This window comes from Galeopterus variegatus, unplaced genomic scaffold, assembly GCF_000696425.1.
Source record: "Galeopterus variegatus unplaced genomic scaffold, G_variegatus-3.0.2 Scaffold23, whole genome shotgun sequence".
Taxonomy (NCBI): Eukaryota; Metazoa; Chordata; class Mammalia; order Dermoptera; family Cynocephalidae; genus Galeopterus; species Galeopterus variegatus.
The window spans coordinates 370,143-389,133 of record NW_007726134.1 but is presented as its reverse complement, the minus strand read 5'-3'; the positions used below and the strand labels follow the sequence as shown (position 1 = coordinate 389,133).

General features: G+C 41.5%; 1 protein-coding gene across 1 annotated transcript in view; it reads left to right on the top strand.

Moving 5' to 3' along the window:
- The window catches only part of PTDSS1 (phosphatidylserine synthase 1), a 67,361-nt gene that overhangs the window by 3,752 nt on the left and 44,618 nt on the right, over positions 1–18,991 (top strand). Inside the window, exon 2 of the mRNA XM_008568291.1 lies at positions 9,536–9,627. Coding sequence (XP_008566513.1) covers positions 9,536–9,627 — 92 coding nt within the window. The remainder of the gene's footprint in view (positions 1–9,535; positions 9,628–18,991) is intronic.

The following is an 18,991-nucleotide window of genomic DNA, read 5'->3' as shown; positions in this document are numbered from 1 at the left end:
GTGTTTAAATCTCTTGTCTCTATCACCATCATTAAAAATAAAGTCAGATGCTACCAAATCATTTCCCTAAGATTTGAAAAAGCTCATTTTGTCACATTTTAGAATAAGTATTTATGTAAATTAGGTACTGAGGCCTGTGTCTTGTAAGTTTGTTTAGCAAAAGTGGGGCAAGGAAAGCCTTTGTTCCAAGCTTAGAGTATAGTAATTACTGAGCTGCCCTCATATTTACTGTGCATTCAGAGGTTGGTAAACTTGGAGATATTGAATGGCCTTAGTTTCTTTTTTTTTTTTTTAATAAAGATGACCGGTAAGGGGATCTCAACCCTTGGCTTGGTGTTGTCAGCACCACGCTCAGCCAGTGAGCAAACCGGCCATCCCTATATAGGACCCGAACCCGTGGCCTTGGTGTAATCAGCACCGCACTCTCCCGAGTGAGCCACGGGCCGGCCTTGAATGGCCTTAGTTTCAAAAACTCAAGCTTTAGATTTGAATACACCAAAATCTACTAAATCACATTCATAGACACTCACCTGTCCTTAAGAGGCACCTGCCATGAGTCAGCAGAATCAGTCTCTATTAACACTTGTCCAACAAGGGAGATTGCCTTCCTGCAGATTGCTGGAAGTACCTAAATGATTACCAGTTTGTCAGTGCCGTGTTTCTCCTTGATATGGAACTAAGAAGACAGACAAGAGCAGGGAAGTGGAAAGACTTTTTGAAATTTACTTGATCTCCCTTATTGGTTTTGGAACTCCAGTTCCTTGTCATATCAGTGGGCCACATTGCTGGCCTACTGTGTTGCTTTGCTCATGGTTACTTGCCAGCCTTCCCTGTCCTTTCCTTTCAAGTGTATAAATTCCCATGAGAAAATGGGCTGGCCAGTTAGCTCAGTTGGATAGAGCACTGCCTTGTAACACCGAGGTCAAGGATTTGGATTCCTTTACCCAGGTTAGGATTCCTTTACCGCCCAGCTGTCAAAAAGAAAAGTCCCCTGATGCTGCTGATTTGGTTGTCTTGGTCCTGTTTCCTTTATGTACGTCATGTTCTTTCTCTCCTCATTCGTGATACCAGCAATATTATGTGATTGTCTATAGTGGCTATGTACTGGGATTAAACCAACGCTGAAGGTGAATAAAGGTGAATTGTGTTAGGTTGCACCTGAGGTCCGCTTAGCATTGATCTTCAACATTTCTCTTCCCCAGTTACTATTTGAATCATATTTTCCATTGCATTTAAATAAGCATCTTTTAATATCTTTTCTTACATTTACTTCTGATGTTTTATGTCCCTAATAAAATCATAAATTTATTAAAGTGACAAATGTGGCATATATTTCTTTGGGGTATTCTGTAGTGAATAGGCACTCGGGTGACTCAAGTATTCATTTGGTTTAGATGGTGCCTTACCCCAGAGAGATTATATACCTAGGGATTGCTGCCTGTCAGACACCTCTTTAATAAACAGCCTTAATTCAAGTTGGCCTGTTTTGAACAATTGTGTTTAGCATTTTAGATATAATTCTATATATAACCAAATTTTAGATATAACCAAACATAACACAATTTATCTTGTGATATAATCCCTGTTGCTCCATATTTCTGTAGGAAAGATAGCAGTTTTTCTCATTCGATCTCAGCTAATGCAGTCAGCCTGGATTGCTTTCTCAGTTCTGGCATCTCGTTTAAGTCAATTTAACAATTCAACAGCCCGTCTTCCATCTAGCCCAGGTCTCTGCTGTCTTGGAGTTTGCTATCTTGTTTGTTCTTCGGCACATCTAACTGGGCCTTTAAAGCCTTCGGAGCTCTTCTCTTTCCGTCTCCCTTCAGTCAATCCTCCACTGCTGCCCTCTTGATCTTCTTAAGACCAAATTGTAAGCCCATCTGTCTCCTGCTTACAGTCTTTCACTGGAGCCGATCACCTGTAGGAAAGTGCTAGCTGGACTCTGAGGTCTTCTGTTATAGAGCGGTCTGCCTCTCCAGCTTTACCCCTCCCCCAACCTGTACACAGCTGGCCCTGCACCCAGTGCTGCTGTCTCCCTGAGGGGAGAGCACCTCCTGGCTCCTTTCACCCACTCACCAGCCCATGGTGTCCTTCACAATCCATTTGAATGGTGTCCCTCCTGGACACCTTTCTTGATTGCTCCAAAAAGCACAGAGGATGAAATGTTTATATACTTCCAAATACCTTTTATTGTTGTGTCTCCCATATTGTATTAATTGTTTCTATTCTTGAGGCCAATATCTTAATCATCCTGGGATAGACACCAGTAGATGTTGAGTGAATGAAATATAATAAAACTATTTGTTTAACCAATAAGAACTTTAAAAAAGATTACTCTTCTTCTCCTTTAGTTGATATTGTATGTGATTCTTGACAAGGATCATAACTTTCTATAAAATGAAATGACTGTGGTATTAAAGATAAAGCTAGTTGACATCAATCTACCTTGTAACCGGGGTTAAATTTTCCATTTGAAGAGAGGATCCTTAACAGTGACTGGTCTCCTTAACATGACCCAGTATGTCTCTATTTCAAGGACTCGTATTAAAGAGGGACAGTTAACCTAGAAACCTTAGGAGTCATAATAAAGTCTGGACATTCCTGTCTGCCTGGCCCAGGGAGAAAGCCATACCTAAAAGACTGTGTGCAAGTGAGTGGAGTTTGTTTTGGTTTCCTGAACCCACCACATCCACTGACTGTAGTCACATATTAAACTGGCACAGAATCAGTCTAAAAGTTCTTCTGAGTACAAACTTTTTTTTAAACTCAGGGCTCTCCTTACACTTTTTCTGCTTTGGGGACATTCTCTCTTTGGGTAGTTGGCTGTACTAGTGTTGCACAGAAGATGTCGAGGTGTTCGAAGACTTGATTGGGCTTCTAGATATTTGCCTATGGTATCGGTCGGCCCCTGTAGCTAATGCTCTTCAAGAGGACAGGAAGTTGCATGTCATTCTTGCCACCCTCTCTATTGTGGATGCCTGCTATGTACCAAGCGTTGTACTGGGAACCAGAAGAACCCCAGGGGAAAAAGGGGGGACCTGTGCTTTGTGGAGTTTAAATTACAATCTTATTTTAAGCTGTACATTCACTATTTTGAACGTATGTGGTCGATGCTACCCTTCAGGAGCACCTCCTAAGTTTAGCAGAGAGGGAAGAGGACTTTGCCTCCCTAAGCTTGTACATTTCTGTCATTGGTGGTTGTAGCAATATTGACCTAGAGCCAGTGTTCCAGATGCCCTGGCACCTGCTTCCACTTTGCCTGTATCTGTGTGTAACTGTGTGCAAGATAACCCAAGAGCTTTATTTTCCTCGTCCTTCAAGCAAAGACAGTACTCGCCCTGCCTTCCCCCACAGAACTGTGGAGCAGTTAAATAAAATAGCAGCTGTGAAAGTTCTTGGGAAAGTTCAGAGCACCACAGACTGAGGCATTTTGTTGTTAGTGACTACAGCAGACCCAGGAAAGAAGTGAGGGAGCTGTTACAGAATCACAATGGAAAGCTTAGTCCTTTTATTTTTGTTGCTGTAAAGCAAAATGTCTTAGTTCAGTGAGTACCTGAGGCCAGGAAAAGTCAAGATGAGGACTGGGCAGCCTGGACTGCAAGTCATGATCTTCACTGAGAAGCAGAAACCGTGTTGCACCCTCACAAAGCCTTGGGAGACAGTGACAACTCTATGAAAGGGGGCAGTCACATGCAAACACCCCAAGAAGGGCCATAATCAGAGACAGGTTAATCAGTGACAGTTCCTGTAAATCAAAAATATTTCCGTTAGGGCAAGGATATACTACCATGACTTCATTTTATGTCTCACTGCCCTTTTATTGTGATCCATTCAAGAATAAGGGCATGTCTTTTCATCTCAGCACTCAGCATAGTCCCTACCCAATGACAAGCATTAACTAGATGAAGAAGTGAGTGGACATAAACAAAGAGCATTTAAACATTGTGAACCAATAATAATGGACATTTCCTCTGTGCCAAGCACTGTTCTAAGTGTTTTATACATGTTAAGTTATTTAATTCTCATAGCAACCTTGTGAGATGGAACTATTGTTATCCTCTGTTTACCAAGGAGAAACTGGGACACAGAGAGGTTAAGTAACCTGCCCAAGGTCACACAGGCTGGCAGTCTGGCCCGAGCCTGTACTCCTAGTCACTACACTGCAGGCCTTCTGCAGGGGAGAGAAGTTGCACTTTGGAGCCAGGCCCCATTAGTAAAATGCAGATTATGATCACTTCCCCCCTTCTGATGTTAAGATTAAGCCGCTAGCATACTCAGCAAGGCATGGACTATGGTGGCTGCCCATAGATACTAGCTCTTATCCCCTAATTTGGGGTTGCTGGAGTCACTAGTGTGGCCTTTGCAGCCACGTTTCTTTTCATGGTTAACTGTGGAAATTTTCTGTATACTTCAGCATACAGCTAAAACTCTGGATTATCTGGAATTTAGAAAGGACTGACTCACACCAGACTTGTAGAATGGCCCTGTGTGCTCAGGTTGCCATAGGACAGTGGGGCGTTGGGCATCCTCCCCCGTCATGTGTTCAGTTCTTTTTGTGCACCCACCACTTGTAAGGGACTGCTGTAGGTGCTGTGGGCACACCTCTCTGCTCTCAAGAAACTCAAAGTGATGCTGGGGCCTGTAGTCTGATAGGACTCAAATTTCTTCTTAAACTCACCCACCCGCCCACCAGTCTTTGATTGCTGAAGTTTAATCTTCCTGTGTGGTGTATTTTCAGTTTATCCAAAGACCTCACTGTCCGTTGTTTATACATTTTTTTCTAATTAGACAAATGTAAAACTGCCAACTTTTCAGACCCACTGCTATTTTACTCAGGTTAATAGACTTTTTTTCCCCTTAAACTGAGCCATTCATTAGATCTTCTCTCTCTCATAAAATTGCTCAAAATTTACAAAATTGCCATTTCCTTGGGTGTATCCTTATTTATTACTGATCTGAAGTTATAAATTTAGTGTTGATGTATGTTTTCAAGCATTTTGACTAGTAGGTAATTTGAGCAAAATTGAGGTAAAATGCGCATGATGTGCTCATTTGCTGTAGCTGTTTATTTAATTCAAATTTTATTATTTATTTTTAAAAATGACATACTCATGGGCCGACCCCGTGGCTCACTCGGGAGAGTGCGGCGCTGGGAGCGCAGAGGTGCTGGGAGCGTCGAGGCCGCGGGTTCGGATCCTATATAGGACTGGCCGGTGCGCTCACTGGCTGAGCACGGTGTGGACGACACCAAGCCAAGTGTTATGATCCCCTTACTGGTCACAAGAAAAAAAAAAAATGACATACTCATGGGCCGACCCCGTCGCTCACTCGGGAGAGTGCGGCGCTGGGAGCGCAGAGGTGCTGGGAGCGTCGAGGCCGCGGGTTCGGATCCTATATAGGACTGGCCGGTGCGCTCACTGGCTGAGCACGGTGTGGACGACACCAAGCCAAGTGTTATGATCCCCTTACTGGTCACAAGAAAAAAAAAAAATGACATACTCATGTTGCTTGAAATCCAAGATATACCGGAGGGTATGTAGTGAAAAGTCTCTGGCCCGTACCTCTCACTCAGTTCCTCTTTTCTCCTCCTTGGAGAAGACCAGTGTCACTGTTTCTTGGGTGGATTTCCAGAGATATTCTACACAGCTGTAAGCACAAATTACAACCTATATACCCATACACATGTCCCCTTTTTTGAACAAATAGTTACTTATTATAGCCACTGTTCTGCAGTTTGCTTTATTTACTTCACGATATCTCTTAAATTATTCTGAATCAGTTAATTCATAAAAAGCTTGTTCATTCTTTTTATGGCTGTCTAGTTTTCCATTGTGACTGGAACATATTTTTTTAATCAGTCCCCTTGTGGTGGATGAAAGAAAGTGAGCCGTGATGCCTGGTTTCAATCAAGGTTTATTAGAGGAAAAGAATCTGCTGGGCTGCGCCCAAAGTGGGGGGGGGGGGGCAGCCCAGGGCTGCCCTCAAAATGGAGGACAGCACCAGGTGTGGGGGTGGTAGAGCTTATATAGTGCACCAAGGGCTGGCTAATACCATCAAGGAGTGGCATTATGCTAATGTGGAAACTATGCCACGAGGGTGGTGAACTGTGCCCTTGTGGAAGCAAAAGGGTTTCTGTTTAAGTCATGAGGTTTCTCATAAAGGGAAAGGCAGAGGTGTTTGGTGCTGGAGTGGAAGACAAGGCCTCCAGCTATTTTGTGTTTATTGTGTGCACAATTTTGTGCTTATTGTGTGCACAATGGCGCAGGTCATGTCCAAGATCCATCAGTGGACATTTAGTTTGTTTCCAGTCTTCTACAAATACGTAAAATGCCACAGTGAACAAGCTGGTACATATGTCATTTTTGCATAAATGAGAGTATATCTAAAGGATAAATTCCCAGAAGTGGAATTGCATAGTCACAGGATATATGCATTTCTAAATTTAATATGTTGCTAAATTCCTTCCATGAAGGTGGTCTAAATTTATACTACCACTAGCAATGTATGAGGGTGCCTTTTTACCTATTTCTTCGTATCCTCACCAGCTCAGTCATTATGGGTATATATATATTTTTTTTTTTGGCAAGTGGCTGGTACCGGGATCTGAACTTATGACCTTGGTGTTATAAGGCTGCACTCTAACAAACTGAGCAACCTGCCAGCCCTTAATTTTGCAAATAAGGTAGATTTAAAAAACAAGCAAACAAAAAAAAGGTCTCTCAGTGTTATTTTAATTTGTCCTCTTATCATGAGTGAGATTGAGTATCTTTTCAGTTGTCTGAGAACCATTGCATTTCCTATTCTGTGAAAGGTATTCTCTATCCTTTGCCCTTTTTTCTGTTTTGTTTCTATGTCCATTTGTTATTCTTCCTGTTAATTGATTTTGCAGGGAGTGCTTTGTATTATTAGGGAAATTGGCCCTTTGTCTTGATATGAGTTGCAATTTTTTTTTCCAAATTTCTCTTTTCTTTTGATTTTATTGCTGATTTCTTTGCTGTGCAAATTTATCAGCTTTTTTCTTTATGACTTCTGGGATTTGTGTTATACTTTAGAAAGGTCTTCTCCACTCTGTGATTGTTGGTTGCCTTGGTTTGGGGTTTGTTTGTTTGTTTCCCATTTTATTTATTTTTTAGTTCTCACATCATTTCTTCTGGTATTTCTTTTTTTTAACCTTTAATCCTTCTAATCATCCAGAATATATTTTGGTGTAAAGTATTAGTTACAGAATCATCCTTCTTTTCCTATGCAACAGGTATTACTTTTAGCCTTGCTTTTAATTTGTACTTTATATGTTGTGTGCCCTGTCAAGGTCTCTTGTACCACCCCTGTGCCTCTAAGATGAGTCAGACTGATTGAGGATGACATAATTTTTTCATGAGGCAGGTTGGCACAGGGGAAAGATCATCTTCTTCAGTGTCTAACAGACCTGGTTTTGAAGGCCGACTTGGCAACTTCTTACCTATGCAACCTTGGGCAAGTTACGTAAACTTTCTGAGGCCTTGTTACTTCATTTACAAAATGTGGTTGATAATACACCCTTTTGCAAATTGGTTGTGTCACGTAGAGGTTATGTTTATAAACTGCCTCGTCAGCACCTGGCACACACTGGATACTTGGCGAACGGGATCTATTATTACTGTCATCGTCATTACCAATATCAGTAGTGTGTTATTGGTCTACATTAGGACATTGTGTTCCCCCCAGGTGCAGCCGTTATTCAGTAAAAGCTGGTGTTCCTGGAAATTGGATGTGGGGTTTCCTTACCTAAGCCAGAAGGCATCACAAGTACCCTAGTAATCATCAGGCTGGCTTTTTAGGGCCAGGTTTATAATCTCTGGACAGATATTCACTTGTTAGGACGGTCCTTTAAAATAAAATTATACTTTGCTGGAAGATGAAGTTTGTCTGATTCTGTAGTTTGATTTTGTAATCAGGTCTGTGAAGTTAAGAATCAGCGTTAGTTTGTTAGTGCTATTTGGCCATATGATGATGTAATATGATCTCTTATTTCAGAACCTATGTTCAATCCTATCATAAGACTAGACATCATTTAATTGGGTGCAGAAACTTAGCATCCTAAACAGAAGTTGATATCTAAATTAAGTTTTGTTTTAAATCAGCACTTTAAAACTTAGTTCTTAACTAAGTAATTCATTATTGTTTTATTCTGCACCTCTCCATGTATTTTGATCCTATAAATTTTTTTTCTACTCAAAGTCAGTTTTCATCTGAGATTTTTTGATCTCTTACTTTTCCTTCAGTAATGCTTGATCTTAATTTAATATTTGTCTTTTGAAAGCACTTTTACTGCTTTAGTCCTTCCCCAGATAAACTCAACTTCTTTTATCATTTTTAAATGTATGGCTACTAGCCTCATTGTCTCTAAAATATCTCCTTCCATTTTGTTCCGTATCATATTTTCTGCCTATTTATCCTGCATTTTTTTAAACTGAAATGCTGAACTTCTCTCTCCCAAGCTTCTCAATAATTGTCAATAATTCAGAAAAGCTCTTTCTTATTGTCTTATATGTTTGTTTTCCCTCCTTTGTTTACATCTCTTAAGCCCAAATGTGTCACTAGACTCCTCTTTTTCTATGTAAACTGTCGAAACCTAATACTTCTCTACTATTCCAATGTTAAGAGAACTTCCATTTGGGAAATTTTACTTGGTTTTACACAATAAATTTTCTCCCTAATCAAGAATCAGTCCACAAATATCTATTGAGTGCCTACAGTGTGCCAGGCTCTGAGAAGACAAGTGAATATTCCTTGTTCAGAAATTTACTTCCTACAGGGAAGACAGATAACATATAAACCAGCAAATGGAATCATTTCAGTCATTGGGGCTATGGAGGAGATAAATGCAGTAATGTATTAGAAATGACCAGGCACAAGAAGGATGCACATCTCCATTCTTTACAGTTCTTTTGCTTTTGGTCTGGTTTTAAATCTTGTATTTCATTTCCTCTTGATTTTCATTTAACTTTCTTTTACTGGTGCTTATTACCCAGCATTTTCTGCCTTCTTTGTGCATCATCCCTTAGATAATCAAGTGCCCATTTTAAAAAATTGATTATTTGATATCATTGCATTTCCTTCTTCTTTATAATATTATGCTTCCTTTCTGATCCGTGAAAAATTTCTTTACTACATTCTGTATCATGAAGGTCGGCTTTGGTTATTCTTAAAACCAAGAGACATATCTCCAAAATAAGCTTTGCCTTCTGACATCCAGGGTTTTTGTTTGTTTGTTTGCTTGTTTGTTTTTTAAATAACAGTGATTCTCAAATGTTTGTCTGAGTTGAGTGGTGGTGTATGTAAGGCTACCAATTGTTTTTCTTGTAAGAATTGGACTTTATTATGAGATTGTATGATTTTAGGAATTGACAGTGAATAGTAAGTACTGTGTGGAATGACTTTGCTCAGCAAAACAAAATTAGCATTCCCCCAGTTTTAGAACATGGAAGTCTTATTCCTTCTAGGTTTACTATTTAGGCCTAAAAATGAATACTCAATGTTGTTTTTCTCTTTTCAGGGATGACTCTGTTCCAGAAGACAACATCTGGAGAGGCATCCTCTCTGTTATTTTCTTCTTTCTTATCATCAGTGTGTTAGCTTTCCCCAATGGTAAGTGATGTAATGCATTATCACATTTCTCCTGTACCTTGTGCCCTTCCGGATTTTCAAGAGGGGAGTCATCTAGAATACAGAACTAGGAGATGGAGTAAAACAATGATCTGAGTTTTGTGTAATGGTTAGGGGTGCAGGCTGTGGAGGTAGACTGGCCATTCTGCCATTTCCCAGCTCTGTGGCTCTAGGGAGTCCCCTATAGTCTCTCAGAGTGTTTCAGTTTCTCTTATATAAAATGGAGATATAGGAGATACTGTTGGAAGCTTCACTAAATTAAGACCCATTAGACATCATGAACAGTGACTGACAAAATCTAAGCTCTCAATAAATGTCAGCTGTTCTTTTTGTTGCTGTTTGTGTTATTATCAGCCGAGCTGTAAAATAGTCACTGCCTAGTTACTCCTTTTTGCTAAGGACAGGGTCAATGCTGTATTGAGTATTTCTTAAGTAATATGTTCTTCCAAGTGATCTTTTATCACAATAAACTTTGCTGATTATGCATTTGGGATATTAATTCTCATCATCAGGAAAAAAAGACAATTGTTATTGTGAATTTTACCCCTTATCATGATTATAGAGGGAGCAAGGCAAAGTCTTTATGTAAAAAACAAGTTTGGTATTCTGCCGTGCTTATGATTCATTTCTTCCTATGAATTGTCTCTTATAAATTGTTTATTTTTTCTTATTCCCTTTCAGTACCTTCTCCCTAGAATATTCTCTATGTATTCACTGTAACTGTTTTTTTCTTTTCTTTTTTTTTTTTTTTTTTGGCAGCTGGTTGTTACAAGGATCGTCACCATTTCTAAATGCTCATTCTTGTGTTCTATTTCTTTTACACCAACGACATTTTGAAAATGTTCCAGTCTTTCTTATGGGTTATGCTTCATGGGCCCTACTCAGATTTTAAATATCATGCTTTAAGATATGTTTCTTCTATTGTCCTCCCATGCTATTCAGTAGACTGCAATGTGTAACATGAGAACCTCTTTTTGATTGTTATTGGATACTACCTGGAAGTGTTCCATGACAAGGCCTTTGGGCTTTTCCAGGATGGTGGCAGTGGAATTTTGTTCTTTTGCTTCTCATATGTAGCACTTTGTTTACAACAACATAGTGATTTTTGATGGTAGTATAATAATCGAACCAGTAAAATCATGACTCTTTGAATCTCTCAAAGAATGAATTGTTCTAGATAGCCAGGTTATTCGGGAATTGAGTTTAACTCTCAAGCCATTCATCTTTTAAATAAAAAAAATTTCCTTTAAGTGAAAACCTTCCTGTATATGAAAACCTGCATGCCTTGTTCAGATATGACAAATATAGTTTAGTTTTTCCATGGTGATTGAAATTACTGGAATATGAAGACAAGATGTGCCTTATATGGATAGGTCATGGAATGAAAGGATATTGACCCTGCTATAGTATTTGCTAAGAAAAGTCCCTGACAGCAAACAGTTTTTTGGCTATGTGGCAACTTTCTGTTCCCTCATTTTTTTTTTTTTCCTTTTTGTCTTTTTTTGTGTCTGGCAACGGATTGCAACCCTCAGTGTCGCGCCTGTACCGGACCGGACCGGCAACGGGATCGCAACCCTCGGTGTTGCGCCCGCACCTCGCTCAGCCAGTGAGCGGGAACCAGTCTGTATGTGGGATCCGAACCCTCGGCGGGAGCGCCACCGCACTCCCAAGTGGCGCACTGTAGCAGTGCGCCACCCGGCCGGCCCTGTTCCCTCATTTTTTTTTTTTCTTTTTTGTCTTTTTTTGTGTCTGGCAACGGATTGCACCCCTCAGTGTCGCGCCTGTACCGGACCGGACCGGACCGGACCGGACCGGCAACGGGATCGCAACCCTCGGTGTTGCGCCCGCACCTCGCTCAGCCAGTGAGCGGGAACCAGTCTGTATGTGGGATCCTAACCCTCGGCGGGAGCGCCACCGCACTCCCAAGTGGCGCACTGTAGCAGTGCGCCACCCGGCCGGCCCTGTTCCCTCATTTTTAACACACAAACTCTTAGATTTAGAGGAGAGCTTGGACATATGCAGCCCATCCTCTCTGGCTAGCTGTGGGTAGTTCCCCCGATCTCTGGAACTCGGCCTTGTTGGTACAAAGTTGGGGTGAGAGTCCAACTCAAAGCAAGGAGATGGTGAACTCCATCTCAAGGCAGGTGCCAACACAAGGCTGACCACCAGCAAAGCCCCAAGGGAAGATTTTGGAGCCTCAGAAATGTGAGCAGTCATCTATTTAGGTGGTAACTGTTTGCCACCTGTGCCCTCAGCCATTCTGCCATCTGCATCCCATGAAGGTCTCTGTACTTCTCATCAGTCGGTGCCACAACCGCCAGTGGCCTGCGCCCTCTGTTCCTAACGTTTTCTTATATCTTCTACCCTGCTCCTGCTGTATCATCCCTCCCCCTCCACCTGTGTGTGTGTGGTACACACACACATACACACCGCTCATCTCTAGAACGTGCCAAAAATAAGGCTTTAGATAGATATAGGAAAGGACAATGGCAGTTTAGTATACTGTGTGGGAGGAATTGGGACGTTAGTCAGGGAACAGAGGACCTAGAGGGATTCTCTTAGAGCCATGTGTGTATAGCAGACATATTGTGTTTGCCAAGTTCGTTTTCCAAAGAACTGTTGATTCACACTTTACATAATATTTGTAAGACTGTAAGTTTGCCACATGGAAGAATGCCGTTGAATATCTTAGAGTTAGGGGTGGCTTTTAGAGATACCAGTGGAGAGGATGGGGAACTGCAAGGCCACTGAGAAAGGGTGCTCATGAGCTATGTGGCGTTTCCCTCCCAGAGCCAGCATTCAGACACCAGGCCTTTCCAGGAGCCACACTGCTGAGTGGCTGCTTCTCTGAGTGGAGAATACATGCCTCTTCTTGCTCCAGCCTTGTCACCTTATTTTCCATTCTCCCCACCCTTGGCACACATTCTCAAGTTAAGTCATGAGAACGAATGGGAGAAACAAGGCCCAGGACTTGCCCTCAACTTCAAAGGCACTTTTGGGGAAGTGCCTGCAGTGGGCAGCAGGCCCAGAATGATTCCATTTTGGCAATTTCAAGTGCATTTATCCTGGACCTAGTAAAGGCTGTCGTGTGTGTGTGTGTGTGTGTGTGTGTGTGTGTGTGTGTGTGTGTGTGTGTGTGTGTAGGCCTACATTTGATCGTGTCCCTGTGTCTCATCTCGGATGTGTGAGTTCATATATGCCATCTGTGTGGTAGAATTGGTCAGCTCCTACAGGAAGGGGTCCCAATGATTCTTTTCTGTAGAGTCTAAAGAATGAAGAAGGCCCTTGACTTTTTCCATAGGGTTTTATAGCAGTCAGGATTCTTCTGGCTACAAGTAATAGAAAACCCATTTCAGAATGGCTTAAACAAGAAGGAAAACTGTTTACTTTCTTCCATAACAAGAAGTTCTGAGATTGGGTGATTCCAGGGCTCTGTGGCTCGTGAAGACCCTGGCTCTTTACTTCTTTCTCTTCTGCTAGCTTCAGCCTGGTGGTCCCAGCCTGGGCCTGTCTGCCCTCGTGATCTTGAGATAACTTCTTCAGCACCGGACATATAGTGGTGGACAATGTACAGCAGCAGAAGACATCATCTCCTTGTGTATTTTTATGTAAGAGTGGAGAAACCTCTTCTAGAAACCCTCCAGCACACTTGTGCTCACATCTGTTTAACTAGGATTGGGCCACATGTCTCTTCTCCAGCCAGCCCTGGGGACAAGGATTTACAATACCTACAGGAGTAGATGTTCCATAGATATTGATTGACTGGAAGGATAACAGGGGACTAAGGTTACCTCTGTCAGCATAGATTTCACCCTGGAGTTATACAGGAGAGGAACGACATGTAGACAAGGTTTGGTTGACAGTGAGCAGGTTGAGCGGTGGGATTAGGGTCCTTCCTTCAGTCCTATAAACAGACATGGAGGAAGAGGCCCTGAGGTGAGAGCACGGGAAGGAGGGGGTCTGATGTCCACTTCATGCCTCTCCTCCCCTGCCGCCTTCTCCTCCATTCTCCTCTCTGCCCTCTTTTGGCTTCCTTCAAAAAACTTTTTAAATGCTACCTCCATCCCATTATGACAACTGACCCTCAAGTATAAGTGTAATTTCAACTGTACCTCTGTATCACTGGAGTGAAATATAGAAACGCATTTGAGTCTCCAGCTGGCAGTGAGATGTCTTTCGACAAGTGACCTTCTGGTGTGCTCGCCCAGCTACTGAGAGAACTGTTCGTCCCCCTTTCACCTCACCCCACCCAAACCAGCCAAGCTTTATCTGTATCTCCAGTGCCTGACCCACAGTAGCCTCTCAATAAATACATGTGGGATTAAGGAAGGAATCTGCCAGGAAGAAAATTCACAAAATTAGCCCTCTCTCTTTAAGGTATTTCGAGGAGACCAAAATGCTAGTACTTCTTGGTTTTTTCGTGAATTTATCATTGTATTTGTCTTTCTACCTCATTTGATGTCTCTGCGCTCAGATGATAATCATTTTTCCTTGATATTTGAAAGTGATCCAGAGGGTTCGTCTAGATTTTTTTTTTTTTTTTAAGTTTTTCTCTCCTCTCATTCTCTGACCCCACTTCACTGCTTTTTACTTGCAAACAAAAAAATCCTTCTTAGGTTTGAAATTTGCTTAGATGTAATTTTACATACCTTTTCAAGATTTTCCTAGAGGCATTTAAACTTTAAAATAATAGTAATGAAGAAGAAGCAGATTAAGAAGGCTTGCCAGGGGGCCTGTGGCCAGAGGATATAAATGTGTAGCTGTTGGACTGGCAACTTCTGATTTTTGTTTAGAGAATTACACTTCTCTGAGGTTAAGTTCCTTGAATTTAATTATTCATAGGCACTACTGTTTCTGGTAAGTCAAGCAATGATCTTATTTTCTAATTTCTGAGGTAGTTTTTAAAATGTTGGCTCTTCTCATGACAAAGACATTTGGTTTTTATTTCTTTTGAAATTAAGCTTTCTCTTAATATGTGATTGAAAATTATGTATTCTAGATGGAGGGACTAATTAAAAAAATAAAATAGGTAAGTGTTTAAATATGTCTTGTGAGAAAAACCACAACCCATAACAAAAACAGCATTTGTTTCTGCATCACCGCGCTGAGGAGCCTTCCCCATCTCTCCAGCATAACCAGGAAGATGATTGACCGAGCCGAGGATCCAAGCTTTTTCAGGCAGCTTTTATGAGATCAGAAATAAAGCAAGCACAGATAAGAAGCACAAACTCCTGTGGAAGGTACACCGTGAGGTGGAACCCTCCTGATAATCTCGAAACCATAACAATAGTGACAGAGAGGAAAGGAATGCTACATTTACAAGAGCACTAAGAAAAAAGTCTGCTGGGAAAGAAGATTTGTGGGGGAGGCATTGACATAAAGTGAATGTGACAGGATGGTACAGGTAGTCTAATGTGCCTGGGCAGGTGAATGCTGTGGAGTGCAGGGCTCCTCCTCATCTGCACACCCCTGCACCCACACCCCCACCCACCCCCCCAAACACCCCCCACACACACACCCTTTTTCTCTCTTTTAGAATCATCAAAGGCGATGTGACTGGAGCCAGGGGTGGGTGACCTAGTGAGCATGGTACCAAAGTTTATAATCTAGAAAACTTCGGCCTCATCCTCAACTATTTTTTTAAATAAAATGTTTTTAGCAATGTTAATATCTTTGATGATAAACATGGTACTCTCAGTGAGTAATGCTACTAGACTGTACTTCTTAAACTACTGCATTTTAAAATTTAGGGTGTCTTCTCAGAAAGCAGTGTGCAGTTGTTGTGACATGCCTCACAAATGTGTGGGGAGGCAGATTTGATGACTGAAGTAAAATCGGGATTGGATTTTGTAGGTAGCTTCTTTTTTTTTTTTTTTTTCCTTTTTGTCTTTTTTTTACTGACCGGTAACAGGATCGCAACCCTCGGTGTTGCGCCTGCACCGCACTCAGCCAGTGAGTGGGAACCGGTCTCCACATGGGATCCGAACCCTCGTCGGGAACGCCGCCGCGCTCCCAAGCGGCGCACTCTCCAGTGCGCCACCGGGCCGGCCCGTAGGTAGCTTCTAAAAGGGTCTTATCTCCCCTCTTATAGGCAAAAGGCACCAGTGATTCCCACCCACCTGGTTAGAGCAGTCCCTGGCTTACAACTCTCTCTAAAGCATCAGCTCCCTGCCCTTTCCCATTTTTCCTGACCTTGTTTATCAATTCCCCAAACCCTCTGCCATCCCCTGCCCTCCCACTGCATCAGCTCTGAACACCCCTGGTTTGTTTCTGTCTTGTCACTCTCCTGGCCCAAAACCAGTCCTGCCTCACCTCTCAGACTCCACCTCCAACTCTCTCCTCCCCCTGAGCTGACCTCTTCTGACAGACTTTATGGGAAAGTACACAGGTGCTCCTCACAACTGGTGGCAGAGGAGAATCTGACAGAGCTGAGGTGGGATCCTATATGCTGCAAGACCCTGGGCAAGCCCCTCATGCCTCAGTGTTCATACCTTTAAGGTGGGATGATAGTGGCATCTTCATCACTGAGTCCTCAGGAGAACTTAGATGCCATATGGGGATGTCTTGTTCCATAGCCTGGTGCACAGTAAGTGCTCAGGAGAGTACTGCTGGCTCTTATCACCATGCTTGCTCTCGAGAATAACACTATTCATTAGATTTTGTGTTGATTAAGCACAGAATTCTGTTGCAAGGCAAATAATAGGTCATAAAATTTTGGAGTTGGACCTTATAAGAGGAAACCATAGAGAAAGCTAGGGTCCATGTTATTTATGTCCAAAAGGTTAGTTTCATGGTATTGATGAAGTAATATTTGCAGGCCAGGCAGCCACCATAATACAGAAGTCATTCATGGTGACAAGTCAAGAGCCAGCACCTAATATCAGTAAAGAAGAGCATTTGGAAGAGAAAATCACCTAAAAGATGCAATTTTACTTAATATTGATAAAGAAGGGCATTCAGAAGAGAAAATCACTTAAAAGATGACAGTTTTACCTAATATAAGGAAAGAAGGGCATCTGGAAGAGAAAATCACTTAAAAGATAACAATTTTACCCATCTATTTCCCCATGACTTTATCCAAAAGGTAACCATGTTATATTACCTAGAAGGGGATTCTGGTTTATATGCTTCACTGTGACATTCTGAAAAAGAAGCATCTGATAAAAAAGGAATATAGGTATTTCTTACTGTCCAAGCTCTCACTGTCAGATATCAGAAATTGAACACATTTGGACCTTGCCTGCATCCACCTGGAGCCTGCGGTTCTCCACACACCCAGCATCTGGAGAGACGCACCACGCACCAACGGAGTGGACATGGGCAGAGCCGTGGTGGCCAAGCTCAGGCTGAGGCTGCTGGTTCTGGCACTGCTCCTACCTGCACAGATTTATTCAAATCAAACAACTGTTGTAACGCTTTCTCAACTAACTCCTCCCAGAGTACCTTGGCTGCCCCAAATCCAGCTAATGCTACCACCAACATGGCTGGCAGTGCCCTGCAGTCCACAGCCAAGCTCCTTGTCATCTCACTCTCTCTCCTATTTCTCTACTGTTGAGAGACTCAGGCCAACAAACATCTACAGTCCCCATCTTCTAAACCCAATCCAAATAGCATCTAGAAGTCCAGTGTGGCAAGGAAAAAACAGTTCTTCGTCATATCTACTAATTCCACACCTTATGTTATTGACACAGAAAATGTTGAGAATCCCAAATTTGATTGGTTGGAAGAACACAACGGTTTGACTAAACGATGAACGCCAATATTAAATAAATCTGCTGGAGTTTCATGGACAAGAGGAAGAGGGACAACATACAAAATTAGTCAAGACATGACTTCCTTGAATGTGACTTAAGAAATATGGACGCTTAAAAACTCTACCTTGAAAATAAGAGTAGATTTTATCTAGAGAGAAAAGATGGGATGTGGAATGGAGATTTAGTTTTCATTTGGTTCATTAAGTCTATAAGGCCGTAAAACAGGTGATATAAAAAGGTTCCATGATTCTATTTATATGTACATTAGAAAGAACTTCAGTTGTTACTGTAAATCCTCAGTGTATTGTTTCAGCGGTACTAATGTAATGCTGATACGCTCTAGATGCAGTTTTACATTGTTAAGCTACCACTGTTGTCTTGGGAACTGAACCCTTTTTCCTCTGAGGCTTTGGATTTGACATTGCATTTGACCTCTTATGTAGTAATTGACATGTGCCAGGGCAACAACGGATGGAGTCTACCCTCAAGTCCCAGCATCATGAGTAGCTCTTGCTTATCTGGCAGGCATTTCCCATCAGTATTTCCATTCAACAAGAGCACCAGATTCATTTAGGTCAGCTGATTCCCAAGAGTAGAATTGCATTGACCTCAACTATTTCAAAATGCTGCTTTTTATCTCTGCATATGTGGCTTACTTTTTACAGTTAAAAAAAATGATCTGTCTCGAAGATAAAATTATAAATCTTGAAATTAAAAGGGCAAAAATATGAAGGAGCCAAAACTGTAAATCAAGTATTTGGGATGTGAAGACTAGAAGCTGATTTGCATTAGATTCACAAAAACTTTTATATGCTTTCTGTAAATACATTTTTTTAAAAGCTATGGATCAGAATAGCCACATTTGGAACAATTTTTTATTTTAGTCAATATTTTTAGATAGTTAGAACCTGGTCCTATGCCTAAAAGTGGGCTTTATTCTGTAGTAAATCTTTTACAACTGCCTCAATACATAGAAACCTTTCTCAGAATTCATTTGTTCTCATGGTCACACGCTGATGCTTAGATGTTCCAGTATCTAATATGGCCACAGTAGTCTTGATAACCAGTCATTTTTTCCCTTCCTTAGAAATCTAAACAGGAACAACCAGATCGAACAGATTGGAAGCTACTGTGTGTGTGAATGAGCACTCCCTTTTGCTTTATACCTGAATGCTGTACATCTATTTTGAATTGTATGTTGTGTTTGTTTATTTATACCTCGATTCATGGTAACCTCTCATTTTATGGAATTGATTTGCATTAAACACAAGCTGTAAATTAAAAAATGGCTGAAAGAGCACAAAAAAATTGAACACATTTGGATAAAGTTTTCGCTAAGTCTGTCACCATCGGAGCTCTCATTACCTGTCGTCCAAAACTCAGGAACCAAATGCATTTGGATGAAGCAGAATCTCATGAACTGACCTTGCCTTCTGAGCCGTCACAGTCCAAACACAGGAACTCATTAGATTTGGATGGTGGGGCATACTCGTAACTGATTTTTATAATATGAACTTTATTCATCAAAGAAAGTAGTTAAAATATGTTTCGATGTAGTCTTTTTAAAAGGCTGACTTTAGAATGAATTCAGG